At 36.0% G+C, this 17,155-nt stretch overlaps 1 protein-coding gene across 1 annotated transcript in view; it reads left to right on the top strand.

The window, feature by feature from the left end:
• Positions 1–17,155, top strand: part of LOC134301560 (calmodulin-binding transcription activator 1-like) — a 244,027-nt gene that overhangs the window by 5,623 nt on the left and 221,249 nt on the right. Inside the window, exon 2 of the mRNA XM_062986318.1 lies at positions 13,487–13,590. Coding sequence (XP_062842388.1) covers positions 13,487–13,590 — 104 coding nt within the window. The remainder of the gene's footprint in view (positions 1–13,486; positions 13,591–17,155) is intronic.

Genomic DNA, 17,155 nt, shown 5'->3' with positions numbered 1-17,155 from the left:
TGTCTGGATTGTAGCAGCGGTTGTTAACAGCAAACTTATCAGATTTGTATTTCAGGGACATAACTGGTGCGACCTTTCAATTGTGCTTAGCAAATTAGCTCTGCAATTTTGTTCAGGTAATTGAATCTAGTGAGACTGCTGTGGATTAAAAGATGACTGCTCTTTCTCTCTATCTCATTCACTTTCTCATGCTTGCTTGGTCTCTCTCTCTTTTTCCCACTTTCTTCCAAGAACCCAGTTTTATAAAACTGTTTTTTATGGATTCATTCAACCAATCAGAGGGATAGGGAGCAGTAGAACAGGTTCAGCAGATGTACTCACCACATTACCAGATTTTATGAAATCTTTTATAAAGTTCGATTCTATATGGCAGGTTTCATAACATTGCAAAACCTTTTAATACCATTGCATAACATGCAGTAAGAAGTAACATGTGTAGGGAGTGAATCAATACATCTGCTTCAATTTGTGCAAGCGTCCTAATATTTTTGTATTTTGGCAAAATATTTATTCACAAAAACGTCATAATTTATTGGTACAAATTTGAATCTTTGGAAAATGTATGCTTATCTTGTTGGTAAAATGTGTAAGGGAGTATTCCTACTGTACCCCTTCCTTTTAGCAATTGGTGTGGTTAAAATACCATTAGAAAGGTTGTCCATGTAATCTTGTCCCTAAATAGTAGCAATTGCATTTATTATCACTGTTGTTTGTGTTTTGAACTATACTTTATGTTGAAACCAAACTTGATTCTCAAGTTAGATTTTTGTAAAAGCAAGTGAGCTTATATAAGCTTAATTCTGATTTGCATCTATTTGTATCATACTGAGGATGGAATGAGCTGCTTATTACTGTGCAATGTGCCACAGTTCATCTAACAGTATTAGCAGCAAGGTATTCCAAAATGACCTTCTGACCTTCAAGCTTTGCAAAATTGACTGCAGTCAGGTTCTATTTGTACATGACTTTGTGATGGAGTCACATCATGTAACATCGGTCTCACTTGCCAGGCATGCAGTAAAACACTTTTGGAGTAAATGCAATGAGTCTTGCAATGAGAAACTTAGTGAAGCATAACATCTTCCCTTTCATTTTGAGAGCAGCAAAGGGAAGCGAACATCCGTTCCCAAACAGGGGAGACAGATTAATCAATTTGTCAATGTAAAAACATCAAACTGTCAGAATTCAGATGGTTTGGTTTAAATGTTGCTGGATTAAAAGTGTGGAATTATAACTTTTAGTGAAAGATATTTCTTTTTAATTCTCTTGCTGCTGTACAGAGATTGAATTTGTTGATGGTTATAAGATAACAGCTTAATGTACGCATTTCTACATAGAACATTCTGAGGTTAATTAAAATGAAGTGAAATTTCTCCTAATCATTATGAGGTTACCATAAAGGTTGTATGTGTAACCATTTTTTTTTTCCCCTTCATTTTCAGTAACAACTTTGTCCTGATCAAGGTTGTAGTTTTGGATCCAGAGCCCATTAAAGGAACAATACTCAAAAGACATCGACACAAAGAAAATATGCTAAACTTCACAATGACAGTACTTGGAGCCAGTAATCAAACCCGGGTCTCTAGAGCTGTGTATCACCAGATTTATGCAGAAGTTCAAAATAATGAGTGATTTTTTTTATTTTAGGAAGAATTGAAATAACTGACTGTTCATTGTCATTCAGCTTTTTAAAGATCATCTTTATTCATGCATAGCCATGTTGTTCTGGAATGTGCAGCATATTTTTGGAAGCAACAGCTCATTGTCATGCCTAATCAACACAGCAGACTCTGATCCGAGCATAGGCATTTGGCCTGTGTGTGTGAAAGAGTGTTCAATCATTTATAGTCCTAGAATGCAGATACTTTTGTGATACGCCCTGTTTTTCTTATTTCTCTTGCATATCAGTGTCACCTTTTCCAGCTTCTAATTTTTTAACTGAGTGACCAAGGTTTTTCATTATTTGTAAACAGCAGGCAAGGTTTAAAGGTTCTGCTGCCCAGTTGGTTTAGACTTGGCTGTGTAATTAATGGCTGGACAGATGCATGTCTAAAGTGTTTCTTGGTGTGTTTGTAGTTACAGTTTTAACCACCAAGACCCAATTGTTGTGCTTTTAAATAAGCCGGTAAAAATGTGCTATTAGTATTAGTTAATATCCAATACAAATATCACAGTGGAATTTTAAAGTTATGAGGTACATCAAAGGCTTAAATTGTGACATGCTTTAAAACACTTTCTGTCCTTTGTTTACAGTAATATCTGGTTTTGTAAAGTCACACACATTTATAGCCTAATATGTCTAATTTGACCTATAATATCCACAGTAGTCTGTGAAAGTAATCATTTTTTCTATTTCTTTGTTAGTGTGTTTTTCACATATAAATAAATACAATATAATAATAAAATTCGGAAACATACGTAAAAAAGCACATAATGTAAAATATAATTTTGTTTATTTATGGCACAAAGTTATTAAACCCTCATATCACCCTTGACAAAACGTTGCTGCATCCTTGATTATATCTAAAGACCTGCAGAGGGCATTAGCCTAAGCTTAAGTGTTTATTATTCCACATTACAGAATAAAAATAAAATTTCACAGTAAAAACATTACAAAAAAGTAAAAAAAAAAGTAGGATTTATAGGACTCTGAAGAAATACTGATAATCACAAGAAAGTGCTCAGCTGACATTTGCAAAAAATCCCCTGGATGATTTCCAAACCTTTGGTATAATTGTTTGACAAATTGTTCAAAATGAAAACTTTCTGGATACAAGCGACAGTGATACATAATATACAAGCATGTTCATGTCTGAATAGAAATAAAGTTACTACCACGTAGACCCTAACTAAAGAAAATAATATTAAAAATGAAATGAAAATGTTTTCTTGTGCTGTCATGTGCATACAAACTTTCTGCTATTTGAATGAAATATTTATTTTAATGGTACAATAAAATAAGCAGCTTTAGTTTATTACATCTCTACAGTGTGTACATCTAATAGCGTTAATTAAATATTGCTTTGATTGCACATTTTTAAGGCTTACTAAACTTAGCATTATGCTATTAGGTAGTACATAGTCTATCATTTACATATTTTTGTGCAAATTCATCTGCTCTCTCGTTAATCAAACCCAAAATCCCGTTGTGCTAATGATTTATTAGCTGTGGTGCTGTTTTCTTAAGTGTTACTTTAATTAATAGAAGACACTTGAATAATGCATAAATTGGGAAAACATCATTATTAGAGATATAAAAAAAATTAAAACATTTATTTACAACAAAAAACACCCTATGATTAAGCTGTTTTATTTAGAATGAGAGCGGGCACATGGTTAGCTGTTTAAAATCTCCAATTAGGTTTGTGGTCACTGACATTTTCTGTGATACTCTGAAGTACTATTTAAATAAACTTTACATGTATCAGTTTAAATTATGTTGAATCATTTTTGTTTCTGCAGTGCTTTTTATAGGGAATCCACTGTCCAAAAATAAAGGACATAACAGATTTGGCATGACTAAAATTACAGGTGTACGACACAGGTGTAGTCACTTTTTGTAAATGTGGCTTAACTTGAAGGCTTTTGGCTTCATTGCTATTATGCCTCACTAAGTTGTCTGGTGGAGCAATGCACTGCTGCATTAGTAACCACTTAATTCACTCCCTAATATATACATTTTTTATCATATGCTGTTTAATTTTTTCCTGTTTTTCCAGTTGTATGTGGTTTGGAATGTAACTGTTTTATTTGTTAGTTTTTAGCATTATGGTTTTAGCATTATAGCTTAGTTACAGCACAAGGAGCAAGGTTGAACAAATTCACCTCCAAATAGTGCTTACCTTCAAATCTAAGTTGCTGTTCAGTCAGCTTATTACATAAAGTGAGCTAGTGATCATGGGTACACAGCTTAACAAGAATTTAGAACATTGCAGGACAGAAACATCACTGTGAATTTGTGAATTTGAAAATACTGAACGGCTCATTAACAGAATGGAGTATAGAAGAAATGGATAAAGATAATACACTAATTCAACTGTTCACCACATCACAAATGTTGTAGAACCCTACCTATTTGACTAATAGTAAACATCTGTGTGTCACCTTTTTATGGTCACTGCACAACTCCTTTCATTTACTTTTCACTACATTAAAAAAGAAACTTGATAAGCTCCTACATACTATATAGTGTTTCATAGGGCACTTTACCACTTTAAAGAAATACATAGTAATTTAAATGCACCAATGGTCTCTCCAAATTGTTTAAGATGCTGTATGGGAGCTTCAGTAGGCTTTGATAAAAAATCATTAACTGTCCTGAATAGCATTGATATAAAGACAGAGAAAGGAAGTGATAGAGAGAGGTGAGAGGACAGATTGTTCACCAGCAGTCTAAAGTGCATTTTGTATGCATAGCCCAGCACTTTATCCATTTGTATTCATACACTTATTTGCATGATTGACTCCATGTGTATTTGAGCCTTCTCATATCTCCTGTCTTGATGAATGTTTTTGTTAGTGATTGCTGCCTGGATTTACTTGTTTATATTGTGTCCAAAATAAATAAATAGGCAGAAACCCCCTCTTGCCCTTGTGTGGCCAAATGAGTGTCATTATTTGCACGCTACTGTGCCTAGTGGTACTATCATTAATAAATATTCCTATCTTTCTTTGAATTAGAAATACGATTTACAATTTCTATTTCTTGCATTTCCATGTGTATATAAACTTTATTACATTTATTTTTGTGGTACAATTAAATGAGCAAATTTAGCTTATTACATCCCTACAGTGTGCACATCTAATGGCTTTGATTTAATATCACTGTAATTGCAGACTGATTTAAAGGCTTACTAAAATTAGCATCAGGTTTATTTTGTCTGGAAAAATGGAAGGGATATACGAATATTCTTCCCTAACTGTTTTTTATATCTGCTTATAGGGTCAGCTTTTTGTCCTTGTGATATTCTCTGAGGTTGTTCATATGTTGTCTCTGTATGATTATATAGGTCTTACTCAAATATAAATATACTGTAAGTAAATTATTACTTAGATTGATTTGGATATCCAGATTCTAAAATAACCAGGATCAGCTCTAGTCTTTGATAAAGCTAAGGCTTGGTCCACACTAACATGGATCAACTTTAAAAACATACATTTTGTGTTTTTGCTAGAATAGTTTTTATTCCTTTTGCCAAAAACATAATGAAGTGCAAAAAGAACTATCTGTTCAACCTACAGAGTATATTGTATTACAAACCTAATTCTTAAAATGTCAAAGCAGTATAGGTATTGAAAATGTGATATAATTGTAAGCTTTAGGGATTTTGCTCTCTATATTCTATATTTTTTATTTGAAAAATTTCTGTGCATTAACAGCAAAATCAGCTAAATCTTAAATCTCTGTGACCTTCAGTCCCTCAGACAACAATGGATTAGAAATCGCCAAGCTTTTGTAATGAACATAACCACATTGGCTTGGGAATACTTCAGAAAACCCTTGTGAGTAAACATTGTTTGCTGCAAACAATTTACAAATGCATATTAACAAATTCATACACAAGCCATATATCAACAATATGCAGACAAAATGCAGACTTCTCTGGTTTAGGCTCATCTGTGATGGACTGATACAAAGTGGAAACATGTGCTCTGGTCTGAAGATTCAATTATTAAAAATATTTTTTTTAATTAATGATGGATGTTTTGTTCCTTGAGCCAAAAGGGACAAAAGGATGCCTGACCGAGGGAGAACAATACTTTGGCTGGAAAGCCATGAAAAAAAGAATGGAAAATAACAAAAAATGAACAAAATAAAACAATTCAAGAAACACAAAAAGTGAAAGCAAACCAAAGTTACAGCCTGACTTGAGAGTGTAGAAGAAAGGTGGCAGCACCACTGGAGCAGAAACGCTGCAACCCCGCCAGCAACTTAATCCACTGGCAAATTGCAAACTAGAACCCCCGAAAAAACAGAAACTATAAGGGTGCCTGCAACAGCTATAAAATCAGAAAGCTGCCCTCGCCCATTGACTGAATTCCTGGAAACCAGAATGAAAGAACGCCAGCAAAAACACCAGCAGTATAAGATGAGCAGATTGTCAAGTCTGACCCTCAGCCAGGCATGTCAGCCAAACTTACAGACAGACACATAGGAAGTTAGCAAACCAGGGTACATAGCCCCTCAGTCCAAGCTACTCCTGTAAGGTACTATCCCACATGATAAGAGTAATGTTTGATTAGCCACAAAGAATGCTTTGATGTGCATGTTAAATAGAACTACACTTTCAGTGCAGGCATGGCAGGTGGGCATATTAAAAACTTACCCTCAAAAAGAAATATCCTCTTCAATTGTTTACAGTGACATTCATTTATATTCTTTATTTGCTTTATATTTTAAAAAGCATAATTAATTTAAGTTTGTCATGCTTGTAAACAACGTATTTTCTACCCTAATGTCAGATAGCTATCCAGCAAGTGCTTTGTTGAAAGACGCAGATGTGGTCACTGATGGTAGTGGTAGACAGAGTCAATAAAGGAGCTGTACTATTACTCAGAACAATAGAGCAATCACTGCTTTGATTGGTATTGATCTTGGAGCCGGGAGGGTGAACCAAAATTGAAACTGACCAGCATGACCTGAGGCATAATCAGAAAAGGAGATAAAAAAAACATTTTAATTTATCATGATTCTGCCAGTAAGGACACAGACCTTTGATTCTGCGAACATGTTGAATGAACACAACATTTTTAGCTAAGTTAAGATGTAAACATGTGGTTTGAATAGAGAGAGAAAAGTATCTACTGTTTTACATTTCATTTTTGTTAACTATATCTGAATTTCTTCAATCAAGCTGCCTTATTTTTTTATGACATGAATTAATTGACAGCAACACTACCATAAAGCTCTCAGTTGAGTGTGACTTTAACATGTCTTTCTTTTCAGTCTGCTACTGCTTCCTCAAAATGAATATTATAACAAGACATAAAAATCTATAATACAGTGTAAAAGTCAAAAAGACACTATTGATTTGAGATCAGTTTTTTTGCTGGCCATCTTTACAAGCTTTGTTCTTAGAAATTAGACTGACCCAAGCTGCCATGACATATACAGTAAAACAGCCACACTCTGATAACCCTTTTAAAGATTGACTGATAAGGCTCAGATTAGTATCCAGATCAGGATGCTTTTCTTGCCCCAGAGAAATTCCAGAGACACTTTTCTATTTGTATTTCTGTTCTATTTGTGATGAAATCTACACTATATGGTCAAAATTAGTGGGGGCAATATAATCATGACATAATTTTCCTTATCCATGGGAACTAATATAGAGTTGCTGCTATAACAGCCTACACTCTATTGAGAAGGCTGTTCAGAAGCTTTTGGAGTGTGCCTATTGGATTTTCTGGGCATTTAGTCAAAAAAGTCCTGTTGCCGGTTTCAAATGCCGTTCCAATTTCATTGACATTTCTTCACACCAAATGGCCTTTCCCAAACTGTTACCACAAAGTGATGCATAGGTTTTATTTTGTATAATTAATGTTTTATACCTTCTAGCTGTGGGCGAGGCTAAAAAACCCAAACTCAATAATTAGGAGGGACATCCACATACCTGTACATTTGGTCACATGAATGGTCTGCATTGCAAAAATAAAAACCCTTATTAAACCAATTATGTTCTAATAGGCAAAGCTGTTTTATGTCCAGATCCATGCATCATTACAAATTATAGATTTTAGTAGATATTAATTAGCAGGATGTTTAATTCTACTTCATTTAGAAACAATCTTCTACAATCACAACTAAAATAGGTGAACAGCTAATACATGTGATAGCTGTTTAATGGGATTTAAAATGGCAGGAACAGAAGTATGTGTGTGTGTGCTTACATTATCTGCCTGTCCCTATTTGCTTCTCCATTAGATAACATATTGTGGGTGTGACTTACCAGTATCTGTATATTCACCTTTTGTTCTTTGAAAATGATCATATACACTGCTGTTGGTTTCTTATGTAACATGCATGTACATAGGAAAATGTGTAGGAGATATTTGTCTAGGATGGAGGTTTTTGTGTAGGCCCAGTTGTGTTGCCCAGTACATTTCATTTACAGCATTTAACAGACACTTTTGTCCAAAACGCTTATGGTTATAACCTAATACCATAAAGGAGAAACTTGGCACAGCAGTAACAACTTGGTGGTAGTGAGAATTGAACCAGCAACCTTCATATCACTAGTAGAGTACCTCAGCCACTGAGCTACCACTGGCCACAACAATTTGGATTTAGGGTTAAGTATTTACAGTTGTGATTTACAATTGTTGTGTGCAATTTACCATTGTGACTAAATACAACTCAAATAATGGAGGGTTAAGAGGCTCAACAGTAGCAACTTAGTGGTGGGGCTTAAACCAGCAACCTTCTGATTACTAGTCTGGTAGCTCAACCACTAAGTTACCACTGCCTTGCCCAGTAAAGTCCTACAATTAGGATATTATCAGATAACAACATGTACTGAAAGATAAGAGTAAAAAACACCTAAAGTTCTTTCTTTACAATACTTTTTAATGAGCCGCTTAAAAGTGATGTGAACAGTATGTTAGGCGAGGTAGGATTACTTGAAGTTTATTAGCACTGTGATGAATTAACATGCAGACCCATCTTTTTCCCTGACTTATGGAAGCACTGTGCAATGAGCCTTTATTTCTGTCACATTAATTTTATTTGGAAAAAAAATGAAGGAAAAATTTAAAATTTCCCCAGACACTCTTAATATCTGTATTGGGAGCATTAAGTGCTGCTTGCACCAGCATTTTCTTGCTGTCTTTATTGTGGAAAGTTTTCTAATTAACTGACAGCTATCTCACTTGAGGGTTTTACTTCTTCTTAGTTTTAATGTGTGCATGGCAGTTTGCAGATACAAAAACATATTAAAGAGACATTCTTGCAAAATGAAAAATGTAACTATTGAATAACCATTGATCTGATGGCTATACAACAGTGATGTAATTTTCAGAGTCAGATCTCACATTTTAATATACTTGTAAAACCACCTCCAGAGTAAGTATTTTTATGATGAATTAATGTTAAGAAATGGAACTTAGTGTAGTAGTTGCATTATATACATTTAGTGTTACAGTTACAGATTTTTTAATATCATTTAACACCTGCAATTCTGGTTAATTTTAAGTTAATATAGGTATTCAGCTTTTTGGCTAGAAGGCGCCATTGGAAAAATACAAAGTCTTTAAATTTTTTTTTTGCTTTTTACTTGTTATTTATGTGTATAAAATGTTAGATGTATGTATTTATTTTTTTATTCATTACTTTAATCAGAATCAACAAATATTTCATTGAAGGATGGACTCTGACCAAAGAAACTCAAACAGAAAATGTTTTGTGCTTTGCCAAGGAAGATGTCTTTGGTGCCACTGTAAAGAAAAAATTACATTGTGAGAAAGCATTTTGTCGTTTCTCTAAATTGGGTTGTCAGATTTTGTTTGTGATGTCGTTTTGTAATTGTTTGTGCTTTTGTACTTGTGTACCTCTCTGCAATGTAGAGAAGTATTTTAGTATAACACTTGATTTTCTGCAACCTTCTGCATATGCCAGAAGTCTTTGGAGAAATTTTACAGATGGGAGAAAAACTTGGTATAGTCAGTCAGAAAGTCATGGTATTCTCTCCTCTAACTTTCTTCCAAATCTGAACTGTGCAATGACATTCATTCTGTCCTTACTCAGGTACATTACATTGCTCTTATCTCTCACACAGAAAGGGCTTAAATTTAGTTGCCCTCTATTTTGGTGGTCAAAAGAATAAGGTGCTGTTGCTTTTTCCAAAGCTGCAGTTTTACTGTGACAGATATATTTTCACCAAAGCTTCAAACAGAGCAAAAGGTGCTACAGCTACACTGACCCCTGCTTAGACTATTCCTAAGCATAAAATGCTGTATAAAATTCTCTAACATAATATTTATTCCAAGAAAATACAAACTTTTATCAAAAAATGTTCTTTGACTCATAAATATCAACATTTTGGTTGAATCCCTATTGGCTGGTTGGGCATGACCATACATACAGTGTATCACAAAAGTGAGTACACCCCTCACATTTCTGCAGATATTTAAGTATATCTTTTCATGGGACAACACTGACAAAATGACACTTTGACACAATGAAAAGTAGTCTGTGTGCAGCTTATATAACAGTGTAAATTTATTCTTCCCTCAAAATAACTCAATTTACAGCCATTAATGTCTAAACCACCGGCAACAAAAGTGAGTACACCCCTAAGAGACTACACCCCTAAATGTCCAAATTGAGCACTGCTTGTCATTTTCCCTCAAAAATGTCATGTGACTTGTTAGTGTTACTAGGTCTCAGGTGTGCATAGGGAGCAGGTGTGTTCAATTTAGTAGTACAGCTCTCACACTCTCTTATACTGGTCACTGAAAGTTCCAACATGGCACCTCATGGCAAAGAACTCTCTGAGGATCTTAAAAGACGAATTGTTGCGCTACATGAAGATGGCCAAGGCTACAAGAAGATTGCCAACACCCTGAAACTGAGCTGCAGCACAGTGGCCAAGATCATCCAGCGTTTTAAAAGAGCAGGGTCCACTCAGAAACGACCTCGCGTTGGTCGTCCAAAGAAGCTGAGTGCACGTGCTCAGCGTCACATCCAACTGCTGTCTTTGAAAGATAGGCGCAGGAGCGCTGTCAGCATTGCTGCAGAGATTGAAAAGGTGGGGGGTCAGCCTGTCAGTGCTCAGACCATACGCCACACACTACATCAAATTGGTCTGCATGGCTGTCACCCCAGAAGGAAGCCTCTTCTGAAGTCTCTACACAAGAAAGCCCGCAAACAGTTTGCTGAAGACATGTCAACAAAGGACATGGATTACTGGAACCATGTCCTATGGTCTGATGAGACCAAGATTAATTTGTTTGGTTCAGATGGTCTCAAGCATGTGTGGCGGCAATCAGGTGAGGAGTACAAAGATAAGTGTGTCATGCCTACAGTCAAGCATGGTGGTGGGAATGCCATGGTCTGGGGCTGCATGAGTGCAGCAGGTGTTGGGGAGTTACATTTCATTGAGGGACACATGAACTCCAATATGTACTGTGAAATACTGAAGCAGAGCATGATCCCCTCCCTCCGGAAACTGGGTCGCAGGGCAGTGTTCCAGCATGATAATGACCCCAAACACACCTCTAAGACGACCACTGCTTTATTGAAGAGGCTGAGGGTAAAGGTGATGGACTGGCCAAGCATGTCTCCAGACCTAAACCCAATAGAACATCTTTGGGGCATCCTCAAGCGAAAGGTGGAGGAGTGCAAAGTCTCGAATATCCGCCAGCTCCGTGATGTCATCATGGAGGAGTGGAAAAGCATTCCAGTGGCAACCTGTGAAGTTAAGAGTTAAGGCAGTTCTGGGAAATAATGGTGGCCACACAAAATATTGACACTTCAGGAACTTTCACTAAGGGGTGTACTCACTTTTGTTGCCGGTGGTTTAGACATTAATGGCTGTATATTGAGTTATTTTGAGGGAAGAATAAATTTACACTGTTATATAAGCTGCACACAGACTACTTTTCATTGTGTCAAAGTGTCATTTTGTCAGTGTTGTCCCATGAAAAGATATACTTAAATATCTGCAGAAATGTGAGGGGTGTACTCACTTTTGTGATACACTGTACATGACTAAATATGTCTCATTTGGGGGTGGCTGAGGATCAGGATAAAGCATGCTATAACGCTGCTAAAACATGAAAATAAATACATTAATGAATGGACACATTCAATAACAGTGAAATAGTGCAAAGAATGTTTTTTTGCAATTAAGTTATCATGCTGTTCATGTGCATGCATACATTTACATTTACGTGAGCAGCGTACAGTAAGATGTGACTTCAGTCCTGTGTTCGGTTGGCCCCAGTATGAAGTGTAGCTAGTGAGAGAAAGACACGCGATGGGCAGCGCCTGGCAGACGGTGGTGGGACTGAGACTTTAATTCATCCCTAAGGCCACACTCTTGAGTGTCAGCATAATTTAAAAGTGCCCTTCTTTAATGCAAAACAATGAGAGTAAGTGGCAGCTCCTGGAATGAGTTTATCTCCCTGCCAAACCAGCTGAAAGGGAGGGGTTGTGCAAGGGCAATGGGGAAATGAAAGGAAGGTTGCCAAATATATAGACTAGGCTTAATTACCCTGTAAATAAGTTGCTTGCTGTCTTTTCCTTTTATCATCCCATTGCATCGCCCTTTGTGAAAATAAAAGCTTTTGCACTGAAGCATCTGAACAATTTGGGCCAGAGTGGGGTTATGTGTGTCTAGCAAGGATTTAATACCAAAGCTGTGCCCATCAGTACTCAGACTTTAGATGGATGTTTTCATTTAAGTGCTGCTTTTGTTTAAAAAATACCTTACATTTTTAACAGATAATTTTATTCTAAGCGACTTACAGTTGATACTGAATAAGCGTTAAGCATTTTGTTCAGGGGGGAATGATCATTTAACCTATGCCATTGTTAATGATATATTTTTTAAATACTGTACAATTTACTCAAGTACATGTTACGGTGTTATAGTAAAGATAAGGATGGATTATGCTGGCTAAAGTTCAAAATAGTGTACAGTGGCCTTCAGTCAAGAACATCTGCTGCTGTTGGTTGACTTCTAATGACTGCTATATGGAACATGGCCATCAGTTCATGCATAGGTACAAACAAACAGATGCCAATCTACATTCATATAACCTTCACCATGTGCCTCATCTAGTTTGTTCTTCAACCTAAAGTATAAGTGCTAGCCAAGCCAAATCCTTAAGGACTCACTACCTTCATCTGTAACTACACTTTCTATACATGTCCAATGTCTTCATGCTTTTCCTAGAGGACACACTCAACCTGCTTTTTTTGTTTCACTCACTCACTTTTTTATTTAAATGCAGCATCCAATGTGGAACTACCTTCTCCCTGGGGGCTAAACATTGAGTTCTTTAAGAAGCCTGAGCCCTTGATTCAAATGGTTATCAATAACCTTGAAATGCTTTTGCGTTGTCACCCAATTTGCTTGCTATGTATTAGAGCATGCACTCTGGCATGATAAGAGGGTGGAAGAAAAAATATTCTAGTTGTACTACAAAAACAAAATTACAGCAGCCCTAGATAAGAGGTTCTACACTTGTCATGCACTAAATATTTATTTTATTTCTAAACAATAGTGCTTTTTAGTTTGTGTGTGTTTTATAACCCCTTTTTGTCATTACATGTCTTCTTATTATTAAATGGAATTAACAGAAATATATTGAAATGTAACTAAAATTTTAACATTTTTAACATGTACTTTTCAGATGAATAATTTAACAAATACGTTTTGATATATAATAATGATTCAGGTTTTATCTTCTAGTGTATGCACAGAAAATCAGAGTTTGTGAAGCCAGGTGTAGTTGTAATGTGCTGGTTCTCTTTTCACTCCAGATGAACATGGACATTTGAAAATCTACCTGCCCAAGAAGCTGCTGGAATGTCTGCCCAAATGCTCCTCCCTGCCCAAGGAAAGACACAGATGGAACACCAATGAGGTAAGAAAGCTCTTTTAATTATACTAGAGTTTTAAGATTTTTAAGATTAGGTAAGAATAGGTGTTGGGTTCACCTATGTTAGGTTCATTTTATATGTAGATCTGTTGCCCTGTACGTTCTGTCATCTACTTCTATCCCATTAATTAATAGAAAAGGACCACGTCCTAGGATCTACACTGACTAGTTGTTATTTGGGTGGTGGACCATTCTTGGCACTGGAATGACACTAACATGGTAGTCGTATGGTGGTATGTGTTGCTCTAGTTTTTAGTAAAATAGCACATGCTTTAACCTTCACTTTCTTTGTTTCATTGCATTCCAATGCCACACCTTACCACTGACATTTTATCATTTGAATTTATTTATACTTTGCAGTTGAACTTTGCAATGTGCTGATCTCTGAATGTAGAAATGCTGTTTTTCTTTATCAGTTTGCTTTATCAATGTGCACAGTTACCATTTTCAGCTTAACAGTGGAGTTGGGTACTTGTGCTGATGCTGTCTCCAACTTCATAAGTACAGAAGCTGGGAAGACAGAAGGTTAAAGCACTGACAAAAAGTGTGTGGGAGTAAATTTTCAGACACTTGAATATTAGTAGTCAGTAAAGCCACTTCAGCATTTTTTAAATGTTTTCATATGGAAAAGCATTGCATCTCTGTTGAGGCTATGTATTTTGTCACCTGGCTGACAATACACAGCAGCCCTGTATAGTGTAATGATAAGCAATAACTGAGAAAAGTTAAGGTGAGCATTACAGGATTATTTCTTTGCATATACTAAAAGTTGGAGCTTTATTTGGACCTAAAACTGATGGTTTTACTGTTCAATATGCTTTAGAGAAATGACTTCCATTCTCAGTCTTCGCTTTTGCTGTAACTACTGTGTTGTCCCTTGCTCTCATTCTTTTCCAAAGAACACCACGTAGGGAAGGAATATAACCACCACGCAAGATTCTCAAATACTTAATACTCTAAAAATACTCAGTGTCATAATTTGATTTGTCTTTTTGTTAGTTTTGTTTTATTTAAATACATTAATAACACCTAAGCGAATTGCATGTTTTTTTTTATTTGCACATTTTAAATCATATATTTCTTTCCAGACAATAAAATGTGCATTCCTTAAAATATTAACTCAACAATATTAGTACTGTATTAGTATTTGAAGTTCAGAGGCACCATGGTAATAACTACATAACCCCACCGCCCATTGCAAAACTAAGTTTTAACAGAAAAAATATCTGCAAATAGAAGTGATTTAGGCCAGTTTTAGGCCAGTTTTATCAAAAACTAAATTATATTTTATTCTATGTTATGCAAAATTATTTATAAATAAATTGCATGGAAATCATTTAGAGAATGTGGTGTTAAGTAGAGAAAGTAGATTAGATTCTTTTAATGTGCTGTTGTTTTTTTATTGTTTACATTGTGTGTAATATGTCTTTGATGTATGAAAGGTGGCAATTTGTTAAATTAGCGTGTAAAGCCTACATGTGTGATTGACACACAGCTGGCACATTACTAGTAAAGGTAACCCATAATTATCCAAGGTTGGCGTTTCAAAGGGGCTCTGGAGGCTATAGGAAGGGTTCTTAATGAGTTGGTGTGTCTAAATATTGCTGGCTCCTATTCCTAGCTTCCAGCTTCCCGTAAATGCCATTCTCCCAGCAGTCAAGGGCACAATATAATGAGTACTGTCATGCTGTTAGCGACGTCCAGGCACTAGGTCACTCAAACATGCATTGCTAATCTGTAGATTGTTGTTTGTATTTGGACACATTTTTTTTACCTGTTAGAGAATGATTACAAGATTACAAGCTGTAGTTCATCACAACTGAGACAGACAGACGGGAAAAAAGGAGGGTCTGAGTTTAAATCATAATTATGTCTTGCAACATGAGGTTTCCAGTATTTTTATGTCTGGTTTTGGATAATGACTAAATGTGACTCTATGTAGTGCCGCTCTCTGCAGCAGAGTGCCTTATGGGAAATGGCTGTTATTGAGGGTAATGACACGGATGTCTATTAAGTTGAAAAATATCTATTCTAGAATGACCACACTAAAAATGAAATCTGCAAGGGGGAAAACATCATACAGATAATGGTGTTTACAATAAAAATGAGAGGAGTCAGAATGCTAGGGGACAGTGAAAAGGCATTTCATGCCGTTATCTCTTATTTCTTTGCTCTGTCTTTCTCCATTGCTAGGTTTATATCCCCTGCTGTTGATTTTAAGTACCTAGTGTATATTTTTGGTGCAGCAGTACCTATTGAAAGCCATTTAGTCTTGCTGAAAAACACATTATCACAGCTGGATGAATACACAGTAGATTATACAGTCTTTTGATGTACAATACTGGTTCAGTCATTAATGGATATAGATTCAGAATTAATGGATAAGTGTGTATTGTCCTGTGATGGACTGGTAAGCTGTCCATCGTATGTACTTGTGGTCAGCAACCCTAATCAGGTTGAATTAAACAACTAACTAAACACAGTGTGTTTTAAGAGGTCAATAGGAGGTGAGGTGAGGTGAGGAAAAGTAAATACTCCTGTTTTGTCCTGTAGATGTGAAAAAGCTCCAAATGCAATGTACACAGGACATCCTGTACACAATGTTACATCAAAGCAAAAATGCATGTCCCCAAACATTGTGTATTCTAAGGCATATCTCTCTAAATTATTTTACCTGAAAAACAATTTAGAGGGATTCTCATGGCTAAATATGCCGCTAATACAGTGTGGTTATTACTTATTGACAAAATGTCCTTCAGCCTAGTTGCTATTTTCTGCCATGCCTGCTATTGTAATAGCTCCATAGTCTGTGTGAGAGAGCAAAAGTGAGGGAGAAACTCAGAGAGAAACAATCTGGTTATGGGAGCAACATTTTTGTTGTTTTTACCTTGTTTACTTAAATTCTGTTTTCTGTGCTGCAGGTCATATTGTGGTTTGACCTGTTGCTGGTTCTAGTTAAGCAATAATGAATATCCATTTCCCACCTTTAGAGAGACATTTTTTTGGAATGGTGGGTCAAAGGGAGACTATCAGGCAAGGAAAAATCATAAGCTGTTCATTCTTCAAAACAGAATCATTCAATTCACATGGTGTTTTCTTAGGCAATGTGGGTGCATAAAGAGGTCACATGTAAGCCGTAGGTTTATCTGAATTGTCTTGACTTAGTGGCAAACCCTTATGTAAAAAAGTGTAAGGCTTTTCATGGACTTGTGAATGCAGCCAAATACTGAAGCATCCTTAAAGAAAACCTCATCCAGAGTGCACTCTGCCTCACCTTTCAACATCCAAAACAACACTTGAATGGCTTTGGGGCAAGTCTCTAAATGCTCAAGAGTGAACCAGACAAAGCCCAGATTTAAACCCCATCAAACATTTTTGGAGATACCTGAAGATGGCAGTTCTCATACACTTGCCATCCAGTCTGTCAGAAATTGAAAGTATTTGCCCCAAAGAATGTACTGTAGATATAAATCCAAGAAGATATGCAGCTGAAATTGCTGCAACAGGCTTTAACAATGTATTAAATAAAGGGTCTTACTTTTCACTTACT

This window comes from Trichomycterus rosablanca, chromosome 24, assembly GCF_030014385.1.
Source record: "Trichomycterus rosablanca isolate fTriRos1 chromosome 24, fTriRos1.hap1, whole genome shotgun sequence".
NCBI lineage: Eukaryota > Metazoa > Chordata > Actinopteri > Siluriformes > Trichomycteridae > Trichomycterus > Trichomycterus rosablanca.
This window is presented reverse-complemented; position numbering and strand designations above follow the sequence as displayed.